At 50.0% G+C, this 23,494-nt stretch overlaps 2 protein-coding genes across 3 annotated transcripts in view; one reads left to right on the plus strand and one right to left on the minus strand.

Moving 5' to 3' along the window:
• Window positions 1–255: 255 nt before the first annotated feature.
• LOC130357504 (uncharacterized) lies at window positions 256–21,908 on the minus strand. Its single transcript, XM_056560201.1, has 3 exons — window positions 21,789–21,908; window positions 3,782–4,803; window positions 256–1,066 (listed from the first exon to the last, which is right to left on the minus strand). Exons 1-3 carry the CDS (start codon window positions 21,906–21,908, stop codon window positions 256–258), a joined length of 1,953 nt encoding a protein of 650 aa, XP_056416176.1.
• The window catches only part of PAXBP1 (PAX3 and PAX7 binding protein 1), a 58,574-nt gene continuing 56,840 nt past the window's right edge, over window positions 21,761–23,494 (plus strand). The window contains exon 1 of one of the 2 annotated variants that reach the window (XM_056559477.1): window positions 21,761–22,144. In XM_056559477.1, the coding sequence (XP_056415452.1) occupies window positions 21,907–22,144 (238 nt within the window). In that variant the 5' untranslated portion in view covers window positions 21,761–21,906. The remainder of the gene's footprint in view (window positions 22,145–23,494) is intronic. The other variant, XM_056559476.1, reaches the window with a different exon arrangement.

The following is a 23,494-nucleotide window of genomic DNA, read 5'->3' on the forward strand; positions in this document are numbered from 1 at the left end:
TTCCAGGCTGATAGATCTGTCTCCATTAACCGTCTATTTCTCCCTGACGCGATAATCCATCTGCATTTTGATGCAGGCTTCCTTTTCTGTGTTGGACAGTGAAATTATATTGTTGGAGGATAAGACTCATGCGAAGCAGTTTGCCATTGTTACCTGACACTCTGTCCAACCAATGTAGAGGGTTGTGATCAGTTATGACAGTAAAATCCCTGCCATACAGGTATGGCTGTAATTTTTGCAAAGCCCAGACCACAGCTAGACATTCCTTGCATAGGCCACTTCCCTAGGCAATAGCTTCCTACTCAGGTAGAGAATGGGGTGTTCTTCTCCATTGGAGTTTACTTGGCTAAGAACAGCCCCCAGACCAAAATTGGAAGCATCTGTTTTTACCACAAACCTCCTACTGAAATCTGGGGCCTGGAGGACCAGAGAGTTGGACAGTGCAGTCTTGAGGGCAATGAAGGACTTATCACAATCCTCAGTCCAGGTAATTTGCTTGGACACCTTCTTTTTTGTCAAGTCTGTGAGAGGTTTTGCTATCTTACTATAATCAAGGACAAATCTACGATAATACCCTGCAGTCCCCAAAAAGGACATGACCTGTTTTTTGGTCTTAGGAATTGGCCAGGCCATAATAGACTCCACCTTACTGGGCTCAGGGCGTAGGGACCCTCCTCCTACTGTATGCCCCAGATACTGCACTGTCATGCCAACTTGACACTTTACGGGTTTTATGGTAAGCCCTGCCTCAGCTATTTGCTTTACCACCTTGCTCAGGTGACTCAGGTGCTCCTCCCAGGTGTTACTGAATATGGCAATATCATCTAAGTATGCCACGGCGTATTCCCTGTGGCCCTCTAGCAGCTGATCAACCAGTTGTTGGAAAGTGGCTGGGGCATTTTTCATCCCAAAAGGCATGACACAGCACTCAAACAACCCAAAGGGAGTGATAAAGGCTGACTGCTCCTGGGCTTCTGGGGTCATAGGGATCTGCCAGTACCCTCTGCTTAAATCCATGATAGTCACATATTGGGAACCTGCTAGCTGATCAAGTAACTCATCTATTCTGGGCATGGGGTAAGCATCAAAGGTAGTCACAGCATTTAACCTTCGGTAATTCACACAGAACCTAGTGGATTTGTCTTTTTTGGGCACCAGCACCACTGGGGAGGCCCAGGGGCTTTTTGACTTCTTAATTACCCCTAGCTCTAACATGTCCTCGATCTCCTTCTGTATATGGGCTTTTACCTCTGGGGATACCCGGTAGACTACCTGTCTTAGGCTGGGTTCACACTACGTTTTGTCCCATACGGGAGCGCATACGGCAGGAGGGAGCTAAAAGCTCGCGCTCCCGTATGTAACCGTATGCGCTCCCGTATGCCATTCACTTCAATGAGCCGACCGGAGTGAAACGTTCGGTCCGGTCGGCTCATTTTTGCGCCGTATGCGCTTTTACAACCGGACCTAAAACCGTGGTCAACCACGGTTTTAGGTCCAGTTGTAAAAGCGCATACGGCGCAAAAATGAGCCGACCGGACCGAACGTTTCACTCCGGTCGGCTCATTGAAGTGAATGGCATACGGGAGCGCATACGGTTACATACGGAAGGCGCGCTTTTAGCTCCCCCCTGCCGTATGCGCTCCCGTATGGGACAAAACGTAGTGTGAACCCAGCCTTAGTGGTGGCTGGGCCCCCGTATCAACATGTGGATGGCTAGAGTAGTTCGCCCGGGCCTCCCAGTAAAGGTGGCACTGAAGGGGCCTAGTACCTGATTAAGCTGCCTCCTCCTTTCATCTGAGAGCTGTGGATTGATCTCCAGATCCTGAAGGGATCCCTGGTTCTTAGCTTCCTCCACTAGATCAAGTAAGGGATCACTACCCAGCCCTTCCTCTGGTGCACTACATACACTGAGTACCACCTCCTCAGGGTCACAGTATGCCTTCAGCATATTAATGTGGTACTGTCTCTGCCTCTGACCTTTCTCATCAAGGGCTACTACATATGTGGTGGGTTCTAGGAACCATAAAATGGTAAAGGGACCCTCCCAGGCCGCCTGCAACTTATTCTGTTTAATGGGGTTCAGAACCATTACCTTCTGTCCCACTTCATAGACCCGGTCCCTTGCATTGCGATCATATTCTGGGCATGGGGTACTTCTGCCTGGACTGTGCTGCTGTGAGATTGTCATGTACCAGCCCAGTCACCGCCTGCATCCTGGCCCTGAATCTCAGAACATACTCCACCACAGAAGTTTCAGGGGCAAGTGGCCCCCCTTCCCATTCTCCCCTAACTAAATCTAGGGGTCCCCGCACTTTGCAACCATACAATAACTCAAAGGGCGAGAAACCTGTAGACTCTTGGGGTACCTCCCTGTAAGCAAATAATAGATGGGGTAAATACTTTTCCCAGTCTCTGCCCTCCGATTCTACAAAGGTTTTTAGCATTTGTTTCAAGGTGCCATTGAACCTCTCGCAGAGACCATTTGTTTGGGGGTGGTATGGGGTTACCAAGTGCTGTACATTCACCTTTTTACAGAGGCTTTGCATGAGATTGGACATGAACTGTGTGCCCTGATCAGTGAGCATTTCTTTGGGGAACCCCACCCCGCAGAATATACTGATCAGAGAATCTGCCACCTTATCTGCCCGGACAGAGGATAAGGCAACAGCTTCAGGGTACCTAGTTGCATAATCCACCACAGTGAGAATAAATTGTTTCCCTGTGCTGCTGGGTATAGCTAGAGGTCCCACAATATCCACTGCCATTCGTTCAAAGGGTACAGATATGACTGGTAGGGGAACTAGGGGAACACGAGTAACATCCCCAGACTTACCCACCCTCTGGCAGACCCGACAAGATCTACAATAATTGGCAACAGCAGTACCCATACCTGGCCAGTAGAAATTGTGTGCCAACCTGGACTTTGTCTTGGCCACTCCCAAATGTCCTGCCAGGGGGGTCTCATGGGCCAACCTCAGCAGCTCTTTCCTGTACGGCCTAGGAACCACTAACTGCCTTTCTCTCTCCTGGGCCCCTAGCATGCCTTTGGAAAGGGACTCCCAGTACAAGATATCATTTTCCCAATATACCCGATGCCCATCTGTGTCTACACCTGTATGTTCAGCACGTTGTCTCAGCCCTTCAAGGGAAGGGTCACTGCGCAGAGCTTCCCGGAAATGCTCATTTCCCTCCCCCCATCTCGTGGTATCAGGGAGCACATTTCCCCCAGGTGAACTAGCATCTCCACCTTCCTCTGCTGGGGCTTGCAAGTCACACAGCTTGCCCCTTGCATCACCATCCTCCCTTCCTTTTAAAGCTGCAGCCCTGGCATGCGGCTGACGCGTTACCACTGCCACCATTGGTATGCCTCCCTGGGGTTTACCTTCCTCCCCCTCAGTTCCAGACATAACAATACAGGCATCATACACAGGGCTATCACTCCTTCCCTCCTCCTCCTTAGGCTCACAGGATTGGGACATATCACGCACTGCTGGTCCCTCATCATTAAATGTCACCAGGGGCCCACCAACCCCTCCCCCTAGCCCATCTCCACTAGGTTTTGGCATTGGCAATGCATTGTCACCACATTTTACAATACACCCTATTTCACTTTTGGAAAACATTACTGGTTCAGTCACAGGTAAACAATTATCAATCCTCTGCACCCCCTCCCAGACACCACATTTCACAGTGTCTCCGAAAAGTCTCACACAGTACCTCAGAACGAACAGGGCTCTCTCATAGCCCTGCCGGTGTGCAGGTAGTGTCCTCTGGAGCATAATGACAGAGCATCCGACCCAAATCATTCCCCAGCAGAACATTAACAGGGATGTCCTCAGAGACCCCCACCTCCCGCAAACCTTTGCCTGTACCCCAATCCAGGTACACACGGGCCATGGGCACAGCAGGCCGCACACCTCCAATTCCTTTTAAAGCCATGGTTCTTCCAGGGATGATGTCCTCTGTATCCACCACTTCAGGCAGCACCAAGGTAAAGGAGGCTCCAGAATCCCGCAAACCCACTGTCACCCGGTCACCCACAGTTACACTCTGCAGGTTATCCACTCCTTTCTCCACCGCTCCGGACACCAGAAGAACGGCTGTGTGTCCTCCAGCTACTGGTGGAGAATTCTTTTTGTTGGGGCAAATGGCACTGAGGTGCCCAATATTGTTGCATCTGTAACATCGGCGGGTGTCCCCCTGACCCAATGTGGCTCCTGTTGCTTTTGGGGATGATGGCAAGAATTTCCCGGCTGACCTGGTGGTGCTTTGTGGTTGTGTGGCTCCCCTCCAGGTACTTGCTCCAGCTTGTGCAGATCCACTCTTTGCTGCTGGCGCCCTGTTGTTGGCAAAGTCATCTCCTAGTTCTGCTGCTTCCATGGCTGTCTTGGGCTTGCGGTCCAAAATCCACTCTCTGGCTTCCAAGCTCCGTGTTTGGAGAAACTGATCCAGGACCATCAAGTCCTCCAGGGCCTCATAGGTAGTGACTTGTAGGCCCCCAGTCCATTGCCTGAATGCAGTCCTTAGCTGACCTGTATGTTGAGTGCAGCTTTCTGTGGCGCTTTGTTGCAAAGTCCTAAATCTTTTCCGATAAGCCTCTGGATTCAGATTAAAACTTTTTAGCAGGGCAGATTTTATTGCCTCATAGTCCTGGTCACTCTCAGAGGGAAGCGAAGCAAACCCATCCAGAGCTTTCCCTCGCAGCCGTGGGGTTAGATATCGTCCCCACTGTTCCTTAGGTAGATGGAACTGCCGGCAAACCTTTTCAAATCCCCTCAGGAACACATCCAGATCACCATCTTTCTCCAACATGGGGAAATGTTCCAAGCGGGGTTTGTGGTCTCCTTGATCCTGCACATCACTCCGTGTGGATAAAGCATCCCCTCTCAGCCTCAGAACCTCCAGTTCATGCCTCCGCTGGGCCTCTCTCTCTGCCGCCTCTCTCTCTGCGGCTCGTGCCTGTGCATCTCTCTCAGCCGCTCATGCCTCTCTCTCCGCAGTTTGGTACTGGAGAAACAGTTGGAGTTTCATATTGGCATCCACATTCCCAAGGTGTTGTAAGGCAGTCCACATATAAGAGTCCAAGGCCCAGTGGCGTTGCTAGGGTTGGTGTCACCCGGTCCGGTAGAAAATGGTGTCACCCCAACATGCTGGGAGTTGTTGTTTTGCAACAGCTGGAGACACCCTGGTTGGGAAACACTGACATAGATAGATAGGGAATATATATAGACCAGGGGTACTCACCTATTTTTAGTGAGGGGCCGCTTATCCAGGTCTGCCATCCGGTAAAGGTCCAAGCTGTATGCTAAGGCTTGGTGCACACCTAGCGGCCTCAGTGCCATGAAGGCAATAGCAAACTAACAACTGAAGTATGGAGGATGTATAACCTGAATACTGCTGCACACTGTAACCACTGATTATAATACTGCCACACACTGTACCCACTGAATATAATACTGCCACACACTGTACCCACTGAATATAATACTGCCACACACTGTACCCACTGAATATAATACTGCCACACACTGTACCCCCTGAATATAATACTGCCACACACTGTACCCCTGAATATAATACTGCCACACACTGTATCCCTGAATATAATATTGCCACACACTGTACCCCCTGAATATATTACTGCCACACACTGTACCCCTGAATATAATACTGCCACACACTGGGCCCCTGAATATAATACTGCCACACACTGTGCCTCTGGTATATTACTGCCACACACTGTACCCCTGAATATATTACTGCCACACACTGTACCCACTGAATATAATACTGTCACACACTGTACCCCTGAATATAATGCTGCCACACACTGGGCCCCTGAATATAATACTGCCACACACTGTACCCCTGAATATAATGCTGCCACACACTGGGCCCCTGAATATAATACTGCCACACACTGGGCCCCTGAATATAATACTGCCACACACTGTGCCTCTGGTATATTACTGCCACACACTGTAACCCTGAATATAATACTGCCACACACTGTACCCCTGGATATAATACTGCCACACACTGTATCCCTGAATATAATACTACCACATACTTTGCCCTGAATATAAACCAGCCACCCACAGTGCCCCTGGTATATTACTGCCACCCACTGTGCCCCTTAAAATAATACTGCCATCCACTGTGCCCCTGAAAATAATTCTGCCACACACTGGGCCCCTGTTATATTACTGCCACACACTATTCCCCTGCAACATTACTTGCAGATGCTATGCTCTAACGCTGACTAATTGTACCTCTGTGTCTCTTAAAACGATAAAATGAAGCCATTGTGCCTATAGAATGAATGACGCCACTGTGACCACAGAATTAATGATGCCACTGTGACCACAGAATTAATGATGCCACTGTGACCACAGAATTAATGATGCCACTGTGACCACAGAATTAATGATGCCACTGTGACCACAGAATTAATGATGCCACTGTACCCACAGAATTAATGATGCCACTGTGACCACAGAATTAATGATGCCACTGTGACCACAGAATTAATGATGCCACTGTGACCACAGAATTAATTATGCCACTGTGACCACAGAATTAATGATGCCACTGTGACCACAGAATTTATGATGCCACTGTGACCACATAATTAAGGATGCCACTGTGACCACAGAATTAATGATGCCACTGTGACCACAGAAATAATGATGCCACTGTGACCACAGAATTAATGATGCCACTGTGACCACAGAATTAATGACACATCTGTATCCCCAGAATTAATGATGCCACTGTGCCTCCAGAAGTAATGATGCCACTGTGACCACAGAATTAATAATGCCACTGTGACCACAGAATTAACGATACCACTGTGACCACAGAATTAATGATGCCACTGTGACCACAGAAATAATGATGCCACTGTGACCACAGAATTAATGACACATCTGTATCCCCAGAATTAATGATGCCACTGTGCCTCCAGAAGTAATGATGCCACTGTGACCACAGAATTAATAATGCCACTGTGACCACAGAATTAACGATACCACTGTGACCACAGAATTAATGATGCCACTGTGACCACAGAAATAATGATGCCACTGTGACCACAGAATTAATGACACATCTGTATCCCCTGAATTAATGATGCAACTGTGCCTCCAGAAGTAATGATGCCACTGTGACCACAGAATTAATAATCCCACAGTACCCAAAGAAATTATGATGCCACTGTGCCCCACAGAATTAATGATGCCACTGTGCCCCACAGAATTAACCTCTTCATGTATGCATACGTCATCACACCCTGGGTCTTAAGGACCCATGACGTATGCATACGTCATGTCTTTTCCTGGTCTCCGCCGCTCACCCGGCGGAGATCGGAAGCGGATCCCTGCTGAAATCCTTTAGCAGGGATCCAGGGCAAACGCCGAGGGGGGCCATGTATGCCCCCCATGTCGGCGATCGCCGCAAATCGCAAGGGAAATCGCCCTTGCGATCTGCGGCGATACCGGGCTGATCGGGTCTCTGGGACCCGACCGCCCGGTAATTTCGCATGATCCCGGCTGTCACAGACAGCCAGGACCATGCTGGAGCCTAGGAGCGAGGTGGCAAGCCGGCCACCTCCTCCTATTCCCTGCGATCTGTCGGTTAGTTAACCGACCAATCGCAGGAGGGGGGGCGGTTACTTCCTCCGGTCCTGCCCGGCCCCTTGAAGTCCGGAGAGGACGTGAGGAAGACCGGAGGACGCGGCGGGGGACGGGGGAGTGCTGGGGACCGGCCCCGGTACTTACCTCGTCCCTGAAGACCCGGATCCCGGCGAGGAAGATGGCGGCGGCGGCGACAGGTGAGTAGATCTTCAGCCGCGGTCGGGCCCTTTACAGCAATGCACGTCGCCGTAAAGCGACATGCATTGCTGTATTGGGACCCTATATACTACAACTCCCAGCATGCCCAGACAGCCCTTGGCATCTGGACATGCTGGGAGTTGCAGTTTTGCAACATCTGGAGGTCCACAGTTTGGAGACCACTGTGCCCTTCCAGATGTTGCAAAACTACACATTCTCAGCATGCCCTTACTGTCCAGGCATGCTGGGAGTTGTAGTTCTGTAACATCTGGCCCTTTAGATGTTGCAGAACTACAACTCCCAGCATGCCTGGACAGTTTTGGCATACTGGGAGTTGTAGTTTTGCAACATCTGGAAGGGCACAGATTGGGAACCACTGTATTAGTGGTCTGCAAACTGTAGTCCTCCAGATGTTGCAAACTACAACTCCAAGCATGCTGGAAGTTGTAGTTCGGCAACATCTGGCTCTAAAGATGTTGCCGAACTACTACTCCGAGCATGCCTGAGAATGTTTGGGAGTTGTGGTTTTGCAACAACAGGAGGCACACTGGTTGGGAAACATTGTCTGTTTCCTAACTCAGTGTTTCCCAACCCGTGTGCCTTCAGCTGTTGAAAAACTATAACTACCAGCATGCACTGATAGACTGTGCATGCTGGGAGTTGTAGTTTTGCAACAGCTGGAGGTCCCCCCCTTGTGAATGTACAGGGTACATTCACATGGGCAGGGGGCTTACAGTGAGTATCAGGCTGCAAGTTTGCGATGCAGCAAATTTTGCGCGGCAGCTCAAACTCGCAGCGGGAAAATCGCTGTAACCCCCCCTGCCCGTGTGACTGTACCCTAAAAACACTACACTACACTAACACAAAATAAAATAAAAAGTAAAAAACACTACATATACACATACCCCTACACAGCCCCCCTCCCCAATAAAAATGAAAAACGTCTGGTACGCCACTGTTTTCAAAATGGAGCCTCCAGCTGTTGCAAAACAACAACTCCCAGTATTGCCGGACAGCCGTTGACTGTCCAAGCATGCTGGGAGTTTTGCAACAGCTGGAGGCATCCTGTTTGGGAATCACTGGCGTAGAATACCCCTATGTCCACCCCAATGCAAATCCCTAATTCAGGCCTCAAATGCGCATGGCGCTCTCACTTCGGAGCCCTGTCGTATTTCAAGGCAACAGTTTAGGGTCACATATGGGGTATCGCCGTACTCGGGAGAAATTGCCTTAAAAATTTTGGGGGGCTTTTTCTCCTTTCACCCCTTATGAAAAGGTGAAATTGGGGTCTACACCAGCATGTTAGTGTAAAAAAATTAATTTTTTACACTAACATGCTGGTGTTGCCCCATACTTTTCATTTTGACAAGAGGTAAAAGGGAAAAAAGCCCCCCACAATTTGTAATGCGACTTCTCCCGACTACGGAGATACCCCATATGTGGGCGCAAAGTGCTCTGGGGGCGCACAACAAGGCTCAGAAGGGAGAGTGCACCATGTACATTTGAGGTGATTTGCACAGGGGTGGCTGATTGTTACAGCGGTTTTGACAAACGCAAAAAAAAAAAAAAACACATGTGACCCCATTTCGGAAACTACACCCCTCACGGAATGTAATGAGGGGTGCAGTGAGAATTTACACCCCACTGGTGTCTGACAGATCTTTGGAACAGTGGGCTGCGCAAATTAAAAATTTTGTACAGCCCACTGTTCCAAAGATCTGACAGACACCAGTGGGGGGGTAAATGCTCACTGTACCCCTTGTTACGTTCCTCAAGGGGTCTAGTTTCCAAAATGGTATGCCAGGTGGGGGTTATTTTGCTGTTCTGGCACCATTGGGGCTTCCTAAATGCGACAAGCCCCCCAAGCAAAATTTGCTCTCAAAAAGCCAAATATGACTCCTTCTCTTCTGAGCATTGTAGTTCGCCCGTAGTGCGCTTCAGGTCAACTTATGGGGTACCTCCATACTCGGAAGAGATGGGGTTACAAATTTTGGGGGGGTATTTTCTGCTATTAACCCTTGCAAAAATGTGAAATTTGGGGGGGGAAACACACATTTTAGTGAAATGTTTTTTTTTTTTTTTACGTATGCAAAAGTCGTGAAACACCTGTGAGGTATTAAGGCTCACTTTATTCCTTGTTATGTTTCTCAAGGGGTCTAGTTTCCAAAATGGTATGGCATGTGGGTATTTTTTGTTGTCCTGGCACCATAGGGGCTGTTACGCCTAGCGCTCCGGGTCCCCGCTCCTCCCCGGAGCGCTCACGGCGTCTTTCTCCCTGCAGCTCCCCGGTCAGTCCCGCTGACCGGGAGCGCTGCACTGTCATGGCCGTTGGGGATGCGATTCGCACAGCGGGACGCGCCCGCTCGCGAATCGCATCCCAGGTCACTTACCCGTTCCCGTCCCCTGCTGTCATGTGCTGGCCAGCTCCCTGAGACTTAAAGGGCCAGTGCACCAATGATTGGTGCCTGGCCCAATTAGCTTAATTGGCTTCCACCTGCTCCCTGGCTTTATCTGGTCTCCTCCCTTGCACTCCCTTGCCGGATCTTGTTGCCCTTGTGCCTAGTGAAAGCGTTTTGTGTGTCTAAAGCCTGTGTACCAGAACTTCTGCTATCCACCCTGACTACGAACCTTGCCGCCTGCCCCCGACCTTCTGCTACGTCCGACCTTGCTTCTGTCTACTCCCTTGTACCTCGCCTATCTTCAGCAGTCAGAGAGGTGAGCCGTTGCTAGTGGATACGACCTGGTCACTACCGCCGCAGCAAGACCATCCCGCTTTGCGGCGGGCTCTGGTGAAAACCAGTAGTGACTTAGAACCGGTCCACTAGCGCGGTCCTCGCCAATCCCTCTCTGGCACAGAGGATCCACTACCTGCCAGCCGGCATCGTGACAGTAGATCCGGCCATGGATCCCGCTGAGGTTCCCCTGCCAGTTGCCTCTGATATCACCACGGTGGTCGCCCAGCAAGCCCGACAGATCGCCCATCTAACCCACCAGCTGTCGGAAGTGTCCACCATTGTGCACCAACTTCAGTCGCAACTTCATCAGCAATCATCTCCTCCGCCAGCTCCTGCACCTCCTCCGCAGCGAGTGGCCACTCCTAGCCTCCGCCTGTCCTTGCCGGACAAATTTAATGGGGACTCTAAGTTTTGCCGTGGCTTTCTTTCGCAATGTTCCCTGCACTTGGAGATGATGTCGGACCAGTTTCCTACTGAAAGGTCTAAGGTGGCTTTCGTAGTCAGCCTTCTGTCTGGAAAAGCCCTGTCATGGGCCACACCGCTCTGGGACCGCAATGACCCCGTCACTGCCTCTGTACACTCCTTCTTCTCGGAAATTCGAAGTGTCTTTGAGGAACCTGCCCGAGCCTCTTCTGCTGAGACTGCCCTGCTGAACCTGGTCCAGGGTAATTCTTCCGTTGGCGAGTACGCCATACAATTCCGTACCCTTGCTTCTGAACTATCCTGGAATAATGAGGCCCTCTGCGCGACCTTTAAAAAAGGCCTATCCAGCAACATTAAAGATGTTCTGGCCGCACGAGAAACTCCTGCTAACCTGCATGAACTCATTCATCTAGCCACTCGCATTGACATGCGTTTTTCTGAGAGGCATCAAGAGCTCCGCCAGGAAAAAGACTTAGATCTCTGGACACCTCTCCCACAGTCTCCATTGCAATCTGCGCCTAGGCCTCCTGCCGAGGAGGCCATGCAAGTGGATCGGTCTCGCCTGACCCTGGAAGAGAGGAATCGCCGTAAGGAAGAGAATCTTTGTCTGTACTGTGCCAGTACCGAACATTTTTTGGTGGATTGCCCTATCCGTCCTCCACGTCTGGGAAACGCACGCTCGCACCCAGCTCTCGTGGGTGTGGCGTCTCTTGATGCTAAGTCGGCTTCTCCACGTCTCACGGTGCCTGTACGGATTTCTACTTCAGCCAGCTCTTCCCTCTCAGCCGTGGCCTGCCTGGACTCTGGTGCCTCTGGGAATTTTATTCGGGAGTCCTTGGTGAATAAATTCCGCATTCCGGTGACCCGTCTTGTCAAGCCACTCCACATTTCCGCGGTCAACGGAGCCAGGTTGGATTGCACCGTGCGTTACCGCACGGAGCCCCTCCTAATGTGCATCGGACCTCATCACGAGAAAATTGAATTTTTGGTCCTTCCCAATTGCACTTCCGAAATTCTCCTTGGACTACCCTGGCTTCAACACCATTCCCCAACCCTGGATTGGTCCACTGGGGAGATCAAGAGTTGGGGTCCCTCTTGTTCCAAGGACTGCCTTAAACCGGTTCCCTGTACTCCCTGCCGTGACCCTGTGGTTCCTCCTGTATCCGGTCCCCCTAAGGTCGTTAGGGACTCTGCCTGCCACAGGAAATGCCTCTCCCCCCCTCCCAGTCCCATCAGGCAAGCCTCTGTGTCCCCTCATGGCTCCCGTCCTTGTGTCTCCCTGCCCCGTGCCAAGCTTCACCCTCTGCCCTCCCTCCCCATTCCTACTCCTGCTGTACTGCCTGCCATTGAGGAAACCATCCATTCCTTCCCGGTGTCCTCATCCCAGGGGAGGCAGTCACCGGACAAAAAAAAGGGGAGACCTAAGGGGGGGGGGTACTGTTACGCCTAGCGCTCCGGGTCCCCGCTCCTCCCCGGAGCGCTCACGGCGTCTTTCTCCCTGCAGCTCCCCGGTCAGTCCCGCTGACCGGGAGCGCTGCACTGTCATGGCCGTTGGGGATGCGATTCGCACAGCGGGACGCGCCCGCTCGCGAATCGCATCCCAGGTCACTTACCCGTTCCCGTCCCCTGCTGTCATGTGCTGGCGCGCGCGGCTCCGCTCTCTAGGGCGCGCGCGCGCCAGCTCCCTGAGACTTAAAGGGCCAGTGCACCAATGATTGGTGCCTGGCCCAATTAGCTTAATTGGCTTCCACCTGCTCCCTGGCTTTATCTGGTCTCCTCCCTTGCACTCCCTTGCCGGATCTTGTTGCCCTTGTGCCTAGTGAAAGCGTTTTGTGTGTCTAAAGCCTGTGTACCAGAACTTCTGCTATCCACCCTGACTACGATCCTTGCTGCCTGCCCCGACCTTCTGCTACGTCCGACCTTGCTTCTGTCTACTCCCTTGTACCTCGCCTATCTTCAGCAGTCAGAGAGGTGAGCCGTTGCTAGTGGATACGACCTGGTCACTACCGCCGCAGCAAGACCATCCCGCTTTGCGGCGGGCTCTGGTGAAAACCAGTAGTGACTTAGAACCGGTCCACTAGCGCGGTCCTCGCCAATCCCTCTCTGGCACAGAGGATCCACTACCTGCCAGCCGGCATCGTGACAGGGGCTTCCTAAATGCGACATGCCCCCGAGCAAAATTTGCTCTCAAAAAGCCAAATATGACTCCTTCTCTTCTGAGCATTGTAGTTCACCCATAGTGCACTTCATGTCAACTTATGGGGTACCTCCATACTCAGAAGAGATGGGGTTACAAATTTTGGGGGCTATTTTCTGCTATTAACCCTTGCAAAAATTTGAATTTTGGGGGGGGAAGCACACATTTTATTGAATTTTTTTTTTACATTTTTTACATATGCAAAAGTCGTGAAACACCTGTGGGGTATTAAGGCTCACTTTATTCCTTGTTACGTTCCTCAAGGGGTCTAGTTTCCAAAATGGTATGCCATGTGGTTTTTTTTTTCCTGTTCTGGCACCATAGGGGCTTCCTAAATGCAACATGCCCCCCAAAAACCATTTCACAAAAACGTACGCTCCAAAATCCCCTTGTCGCTCCTTCCCTTCTGAGCCCTCTACTGTGCCCGCCGAACACTTTACATAGACATATGAGGTATGTGCTTAGTCGAGAGAAATTGGGCTACAAATAGAAGTATACATTTTCTCCTTTTACCCCTTGTAAAAATTCAAAAATTGGGTCTACAAGAACATGCGAGTGTAAAAAATGGAAATTGTGAATTTTCTCCTTCACTTTGCTGCTATTCCTGTGAAACACCTAAAGGGTTAAAATGCTGATTGAATGTCATTTTGAATATTTTTGGGGGTGCAGTTTTTATAATGGGGTCATTTGTGGGGCATTTCTAAGATGAAGACCCTTCAAATCCACTTCAAACCTGAACTGGTCCCTGAAAAATTGTGATTTTGGAAATTTTGTGAAAAATTGGAAAATTGCTGCTGAACTTTGAAGCCCTCTGGTGTCTTCCAAAAGTAAAACTCGAAAATGTTATGATGCAAATATAAAGTAGACATATTGTATATGTGAATAAAATAAAATAATATTTGGAATATCCATTTTCATTACAAGCAGAGAGCTTCAAAGTTAGAAAAATGCAAAATTTTCTAATTTTTCATCAAATTTGGGGATTTTTCACCAAGAAAGGATGCAAGTTACCAAAAAATTTTACCACTAAGTTAAAGTAGAATATGTCACGAAAAAACAATCTCGGAATCAGAATGATAACTAAAAGCATTCCAGAGTTATTAATGTTTAAAGTGACAATGGTCAGATGTGCAAAAAATGGCCGGGTCCTAAGGTGTAAAATGGCTGGGTCCTTAAGGGGTTAATGATGCCACTGTGACCACACAATTTATGATGCCACTGTGCCCACATAATTAAGGATTCCACTGTGCCCACAGAAATAATTATGCCTCTGTGACCACAGAATTAATGATGCCACTGGGACCACAGAATTAATGATGCCACTGTGACCACAGAATAAGTGATACCACTGTACCCATATAATTAATGATGCGACTGTACCAACAGAATTAATGATGCCATTGTGACCACAGAATTAATGATGCCATTGTGACCACAGAATTAATGATGCCACTGCACCCACAGAAATGATGATGCCACTGTTCCTACAGAAGTAATGATGACACTGTGCCTACAGAATGAATGATGCCACTGTGTCCCACAAAATTAAGGATGCCACTGTGACCACAGAATTTATGATGCCACTGTGACCACAGAATTTATGATGCCACTGTGACCACAGAATTTATGATGCCACTGTGACCACATAATTAAGGATGCCACTGTGCCCACAGAATTTATGATGCCACTGTGCCCACATAATTAAGGATGCCACTGTGACCACATAATTAAGGATGCCACTGTGACCACATAATTAAGGATGCCACTGTGCCCACAGAATTAAGGATGCCACTGTGACCACATAATTAAGGATGCCACTGTGCCCACAGAATTAAGGATGCCACTGTGACCACATAATTAAGGATGCCACTGTGCCCACAGAATTAAGGATGCCACTGTGACCACATAATTAAGGATGCCACTGTGCCCACAGAATTAAGGATGCCACTGTGTTCCACAAAATTAATGATGCCACTGTACCCACAGAATTAATCATGCCACTGTGCCCCAGAATTAATGCCACTGTGCCCCCATATGAACTTTGCCACTGTAACTTTCCATCTGTTGTAAAACTACAACTCCCATCATGCACAGACAAAAGGTCATGATGGTAGCTGTAGTTCTACAATAACTGGAGAGTCACAGATGGGGGGAACGCAAACTTTTACCTGAGAGCTTAGGATCGCCGTCCCAGGTCCTGCACTGCTCCGCTGCTCTGGCCTCTTCTAGTCAGGCCTGGCCAGAGCAGATGATGCAGGCAGCTAATGGTGCTACCTGCATCATAGGAGAAGCGCCGGGCAGGGACACATCGCTCCCTTGCTCCAAGCCGCGGCTATTCATTTGTATTGGCGTCTTAAAGACACCGCTACAAATGAATAAGGGGAGATCCAGCGGATGGTCCGAATGACTGGCGGACGCAGTCGGGATCTGGACCATGGTCCGCCAGTTCAGTACCCCTGATATAGGACATAGATCAATGTTTCCTAACCAGGGGGACTCCAGTTGTTGCAAAACTACAAAGCTTAGCATGTTGGGAGTTGTAGTTTTGAACAGCTGGAGGCACCCTGTTAAGGAAACACTGATCTATGTCCTATCTCAGTGTTTCCCAACCAGAGTGCCTCCAGCTGTTACAAAACTACAACTCCCAGCATGCATGGACAGCATTGTAGCTTTGCTTTGGTTGGGAAACACTTATTTATGTCAGTGTTTCCCAACCCTCCAGCTGTTGCAAAACTACAACTCCCAGCATGCTAGGAGTTGTAGTTTTGCAACAGCTGGGGGCACCCCTGGTGAGAAAGGGGTGGGGGGGGGGGGGTGAGCTGGGATTGTGCTGGGAAGGGGGGGAGGGATGATGCTGGAAAAGGGTGGGCATGGATGGTGGGGGGGTAGTTTACCTTACCTGCCTTAGAACACTGCTGGGCTCCTGTATCCTCCAGGCACTTCCTGCTTGCTGGGGTCATGTGATATTTTGGTGTCACATGACCCAAGCAGAGCAGTAGAAAGCTGCCAATCAGGGGGAAGAGAAGCCGAGTAAGTGCCCGATAACTCCACAGAATCGCTGTGTGCACGCTCCCTCTGCACTGCAGACTGAGTATACAAAAATAGCTTGTGACAGGGATGAACGCTGGGACAGGGTGTCACCCCACCAGAGGGTGTCACCCGGTGCGGCCCGCACCCCACGCACCCCCCTAACAACGCCACTGCCAAGGCCTCATGTGGAGTACTGTCCTGATGGGGAGTAATGTTGTACTCCCCAGGAGATATCAGTCCTTGGATGGCAGTTCCAGCTATAGGACTTTGTCTCATGTCATTCAGCTCTTCTGCACGGGCATCATACTCCACAAGATCAGCAATAAGTTGTTCCTTGTTCTTTCCTGTAGGGATGTCCTTTTCTTGGCACATTAGCTCCAGTGCAGGCTTGGACTGCTTGCGATATGCCTCCATATTTCCGAGATGAGACAGAGGAGGTAAAACAGGAGATGGGGAGGACAGAACTGTCTTGCAATCTTTTTGTATGTCTTTTAAACCAGCACTGAGCTCTGTCTTTGGAATTTACACACAAGAAGATGTCTGCAATTTCTTTTTAGTGCTAAGATTTCCTTACAGGTAAAATCCAGCAAGCACTAAAAATCTCTAAATATATCCCGACGCTGCCACCAGTTGTCATGATCACACCCTATTGGTCCAGCCAAGACATTAGAGAGAGTGTGATGGTGCAAGGGTTAAAGCCACCAGACCTCTGGGTATCCACTACTAGTCCCAGCAAGTCACCAAATTAACCCTTAGATAAACGTGTTTACACCAGAGCTGCCGTCAGAAAGGTGAGCTCATATATTTAGAGATCAAAGACCAGAGCTGATTAATTAAACATTTAATCTGATAAATCAGTCCATGAGAGAAAGTGCTGTTCTTAGGATGGTCTTGTCAGCTTTTGCCCAGCATTGAACACCCTGAGTCCAGCATTGTTAAATATTATATATGCCTTTTTTGGAGGAAGACTCCATTCCCCCCTCCCCTCTGATCTTACCAGGGGGGCATCTCTCTTCCTGGCCCTCTTATCTGGTTGATTATATGATGGGACCAGAGTGCATGACTTCAAAGGAGATGTAAACCCACATGCAATACACAAAAGGACACACCGTCTGAATGACCCCTCACCCATGTCCTGGACAATCCATTACACACAGTTATAATTATAATACACATATAGGATTTTAATAATCAGGCCTTGGGCCTGACAGCCATCTATATACACTGCTCAAAAAAATAAAGGAAACACTAAGATAACACATCCTAGATCTGATTTAATGAACTAATCGTATGAAATACTTTCGTCTTTACAAAATGACACAAAAATTATCAATGGAAATCAAATTTATCAACCCATGGAGGTCTGGATATGGAGTCACACTCAAAATCAAAGTGGAAAACCACACTACAGGCTGATCCAACTTTATGTAATGTCCTTAATACAAGTCACAATGAGGCTCAGTAATGTGTGTGGCCTCCACGTGCCCGTATGACCTCCCTACAATGCCTGGGCATGCTCCTGATGAGATGGAGGATGGTCTCCTGAGGGATGTCCTCCCAGACCTGGAATAAAGCATCCACCAACTCCTGGACAGTCTGTGGTACAATGTGGCATTGCTGGATGGAGCGAGACATGATGTCCCAGATGGGCTCAATCGGATTCAGGTCTGGGGAACAGGCGGGCCAGTCCATAGCATCAATGCCTTCCTCCTGCAGGAACTGCTGACACACTCCAGCCACATGAGGTCTAGCATTGTCTTGCATTAGGAGGAACCCAGGGCCAACCGCACCAGCATATGGTCTCACAAGGGGTCTGAGGATCTCATCTTAGTACCTAATGGCAGTCAGGCTACCTCTGGCAAGCACATGGAGGGCTTCGCCACCCCCCACCATTACTGACCCACCGCCAAACCGATCATGCTGGAGGATGTTGCAGGCAGCAGAACGTTTTCCACAGCGTCTCCAGACTCTGTCACGTCTGTCACATGTGCTCATTGTGAACCTGCTTTAATCTGTGAAGAGCACAGGGCGCCAGTGGCGAATTTGCCAATCTTGGTTCTCTGGCAACTGCCAAATGTCCTTCACGGTGTTGGGCTGTAAGCACAAACCCCACCTGTGGACGTCGGGCCCTCATACCTCCCTAATGGAGTCTGTTTCTGACCGTTTGAGTGGACACATGCACATTTGTGGCCTGCTTGAGGTCATTTTGCAGGGCTCTGGCAGTGCTCCTCCTGCTCCAAAGGCGGAGATAGCGGTCCTGCTGCTGGGTTGTTGCCCTCCTACGACCTCCTCCACGTCTCCTGATGTACTGGCCTTTCTCCTGGTAGCACCTCCAGGCTCTGGACACTACGCTGACAGACACAGCAAACCTTCTTACCACAGTTCGCATTGATGTGCCATTCTGGATGAGCTGCACTACCTGAGCCACTTGTGTGGGTTGTAGATACCGTCTCATGCTACCACTACAGTGAAAGCACTAATCAACCGGTGCCAGAAAGTTAAACAGATTTGTAAATAACTTCTATTAAAAAATCTTAAAGAGTACCTGTCACCAAACGGAACTTTTAATATATTGTTCCTTATGTAATTATAAGACACTTTGCTATTTACTTGCTGTTAAAATTTTCAACCTTTATTTGTTTTTAATGTGATTGAAAAAACGGCCACTAGGTGGCTCTGTTCTGTTCCCTGCCACAAGTCAAACAGTTAGTTTGGTCTCCTCCCGGCCTGGCAGGAGACCAAACTCAGGAAGTGCATGCGGGGCATGGCGAGGCACAGCTCTCGTAGGCTTCAGTGACATCGCGCCTGCTGGGGAACGCCCACTTTCTCCTGCCAGGAAAAAAAGTTTGGAAATTTTTTTTAAGGGCAGGAGGAGTGTTAGGAGAAGTTAGGAAATATAATCTGAGTTAGTTTAGAAAATATGGTTTGATCACAGGTACTCTTTAATCCTTCCAGTACTTATCAACTGCTGTATGCTCCACAGGAAGTTGAGTTGTTCTTTTCTGCCTAACCACAGTGCTCTTAGCTGACACTTCTGTCAATGACAGGAACTGTCCAGAGCACAAGAGCTCCTACTCTGGACAGTTCCTCACATGGACAGAAGTGTCAGTAGAGAGCACTGTGGTCAGACAGGAAAGAACAACTCAACTTCCTCTGGAGCATACAGCAGCTGATAAGTACTGGAAAGAATAAGATTTTTTAATAGAAGTCATTTACAAATCTGCTTAACTTTCTAGCACCAGTTGATATGGAAAAAAAAATTGTTTTCCACTGGAGTACCCCTTTAAGGCAGTGTTTTCCAAGCATCTTATCCCCTGTTGCCAAATGCTGTCCAGGCATGCTGGGAGTTGTAGTTTTGCAACAGCTGGAGGCATACTGCTTGGAAAACACAGCCTTAAAGGGTACCTCTCATCAAAAAAAAAAAAAAAAACTTTTGATATATTATAGATTAATGTATGCAGAATAACGTTACAATTGCATGTTATTAAAAAATATGCTTCTTTCTATTTAATTTTCCACTTTGAAGAAATGACCACTAGGGGTCTCCCTACCAGTCCTGGCAGCAAGCATTTCAGACTCATGCTGGAGTCCTAAACACTACGAGCTGCCAGTCTGCTTTGTTCACAAAGGAGAACACTCAGAGCTGACAGCCTGCTTTGTTCACAGCCTGTTTGGCTGTGAACAAAGCAGGCTGGCAGCTCTGAGTGTTTAGGACTCCAGCATGAGTCAGAAATGCTTGCTGACAGGACTGATCGGGAAAAATACAATAGAAAGAAGCATATTTTTCATTAACATGCTATTGGAAAGTTATTCAACATTCATTAATCTAAAATATATCAAAAGTTTATTTGATGAGAGGTACCCTTTAAGGGGTTAAAATTCCACAACCCCAAGGAAAAGAAGTGGAGGGCATTCAAAAGGATAACTAATCTATATAGATCAGCGGTCTTCAACCTGCGGACCTCCAGATGTTGCAAAACTACAACTCCCAGCATGCCCGGACAGCCATCGGCTGTCCGGGCATGCTGGGAGTTGTAGTTTTGAAACATCTGGAGGTCCGCAGGTTGAAGACCACTGATAAAGATTATTATTGTATTGTCACTTCCAGCCAAGAATGTAAACAATTATATTAAAATCCACATCTTAAATGCAGCAAAAGTATATGAATATTGCATAGCACCTAAAGTACAATACAATCACATAATTGTATCAATACCTGTATCAATATGTCCTTGCATTGATGGTCTAACTGGGAACACACCACATAACTGGGAGCACTTCACCTAACTGGGAGCACCCCACCTAACAGGGAGCACTTCACCTAACTGGGAGCACCCCACCTAACAGGGAGCACACCACATAACAGGGAGCACCCCACCTAACAGGGAGCACTTCACCTAACTGGGAGCACTTCACCTAACTGGGAGCACTTCACATAACTGGGAGCACCCCACCTAACAGGGAGCACTTCACCTAACTGGGAGCACCCCACCTAACTGGGAGCACTTCACAAAGCTGGGAGCACTTCACATAACTGGGAGCACTTCACCTAACTGGGAGCACCCCACCTAACAGGGAGCACACCACATAACTGGGAGCACTTCACATAACTGGGAGCACTTCACATAACTGGGAGCACTTCACCTAACTGGGAGCACCCCACCTAACTGGGAGCACCCCACATAACTGGGAGCACCCCACATAACTGGGAGCACCCCACATAACTGGGAGCACTTCACATAACTGGGAGCACTTCACATAACTGGGAGCACTTCACCTAACTGGGAGCACCCCACCTAACTGGGAACACTTCACATAACTGGGAGCACCCCACCTAACAGGGAGCACCCCACATAACTGGGAGCACTTCACCTAACTGGGAGCACCCCACCTAACTGTGAGCACCCCACATAACTGGGAGCACCCCACATAACTGGGAGCACTTCACCTAACTGGGAGCACCCCACATAACTGGGAGCACTTCACCTAACTGGGAGCACCCCACATAACTGGGAGCACTTCACCTAACTGGGAGCACCCCACATAACTGGGAGCACTTCACCTAACTGGGAGCACCCCACATAACTGGGAGCACTTCACCTAACTGGGAGCACCCCACATAACTGGGAGCACTTCACCTAACTGGGAGCACTTCACCTAACTGGGAGCACCCCACCTAACTGGGAGCACCCCACCTAACTGGGAGCACTTGACCTAACTGGGAGCACCCCACATAACTGGGAGCACTTCACATAACTGGGAGCACCCCCACATAACTGGGAGCACCCCACATAACTGGGAGCACCCCACATAACTGGGAGTACTTCACCTAACTGGGAGCACTTCACCTAACTGGGAGCACCCCACATAACTGGGAGCACTTCACATAACTGGGAGCACCCCACCGTCGCCAAGATACTTCATCCATTTCTGTATGAATAATAGCCAATGCTGCAATATCACCATCCGCCGCTAGATGCCGCTATTACCTCTTAGTTAGGTTTCTGCATTCATTCCCTCTCCTCAGCACTAGGTGTCGCCAGTTCCTTTCTCTGCAGTCCTTCCTCTTGCCATTGACACCTCCGTGCAGCAGGGGGCGCTGTAATATTCGCAGTGAGCTGCGGTGCGTGCTGTGTTCCAGGCGGGCAGATCTCTGGGCCGCGGTGCTGTGTGCCGCTCGGTGTTCGCCATGTTCCGGAAAGTGCGGCGGGTAAACGTGAGGAAGCGGAATGATTCGGAGGAAGAGGAGCGGGAACATGACGAGCCTATGGCGGTGGAGCAGCCGGGGAGTGTTACCGCCGAGCCGGCTGTCATTCCGGGCCTCCTGCAGCACGACGGCGGCCTAAAGCCACGGAAAGAAGCCAAGGAGGTCGGCCCCGGAATAGCCAAGCCTGTGGCCCTGCTCAGCTTCCAGGACGACGAGGACGGTAAGGTCACATCCCCGGGGCCTGTGCATACAGTGCTGGATTCAGGGGAGCGGTTACCCATAGCAACGACAAGTGATGACCCCCCTCCCCCAAACAGCCCTCATGATGGACCCCACAGAGACCCCCCCCCAATCAGCGCCCATGACGGACCTCTGAGAGACCCCCCCCGGTCAGCCCCCCACGACGGACCTCTGAGAGGCCCTCCTGACGGACCTCTGAGACACCCCCCCCCCCCCCCCCCCCCGTCGGCCCCCCACGACGGACCTCTGAGAGACCCCCCCCGTCGGCCCCCCACGACGGACCTCTGAGAGACCCAGACCCCCCACCCCCCCCCCATCGGCCCCCCACCCCCCCCCCCATCGGCCCCCCACGACGGACCTCTGAGAGACCCCCCCCCCGTCGGCCCCCCCACGACGGACCTCTGAGAGACCCCCTCGTCGGCCCCCCCACGACGGACCTCTGAGAGACACGCCCCCCCACGACGGACCTCTGAGAGACACCCCCCCGTCCCGTCGGCCCCCCACGACGGACCTCTGAGAGACCCCCCCGTTGGCCCCCCACGACGGACCTCTGAGAGACCCCCACGACGGACCTCTGAGAGACCCCCCCCCCCCCCCGTCGGCCCCCCCACGACGGACCTCTGAGAGACCCCCCCGTCGGCCCCCCACGACGGACCTCTGAGAGCTCCCATTATGGACACCTCAGAGCCCCCTTACAGCACACATGATGGACCCTAGCTAAGACCTGACTCCCAATGGGAGCATAAGATCAATGCTGGAGAACAGAGCTTAAAGGGTTTACACCGCCCTTGACATCTTATCCCCTATCTGCTGGGACCCCCACAATTTCCGGGCTGGCACATAAATGTTTAGAATGCCGGGGTGCTGGCTGGACCTCCTGCGATCAGACATCTTATTCCCTATCCTTAGGAGTACCCCTTTAAATGTCCTCCAAATGAATGGTGCGGCGATGTGCACGTTGGGCCACTGAGCATAAGGCTTCTTTCACACTAGCAAATGACTCCGTTTAGCAAGTTCCGTCCTAAAATCAGCTGTCACCGGCAGTAACCAAATCCTATCCGTCTGTTAGAAAATCCCATTATAGTCTATGGGATTTTTCTAATATCCGTTTTAATCCGTTATTGATAACTGACATTATTTTGTGACGGAAGATAGTACGGAAGAAAATAGTACATGAACCATCCTCCGTCACAAAATAACGTCCGTTATCAATAACGGATTAAAACGGATATTAGAAAATCCTATAGACTATAATGGGATTTTCTAACGGACGGATAGGATTTGGTTACTGCCGGTGACTGCTGATTTTAGGACGGAACTTGCTAAACGG

The sequence above is a fragment of the Hyla sarda genome, chromosome 2, assembly GCF_029499605.1.
Source record: "Hyla sarda isolate aHylSar1 chromosome 2, aHylSar1.hap1, whole genome shotgun sequence".
Lineage (NCBI taxonomy): Eukaryota > Metazoa > Chordata > Amphibia > Anura > Hylidae > Hyla > Hyla sarda.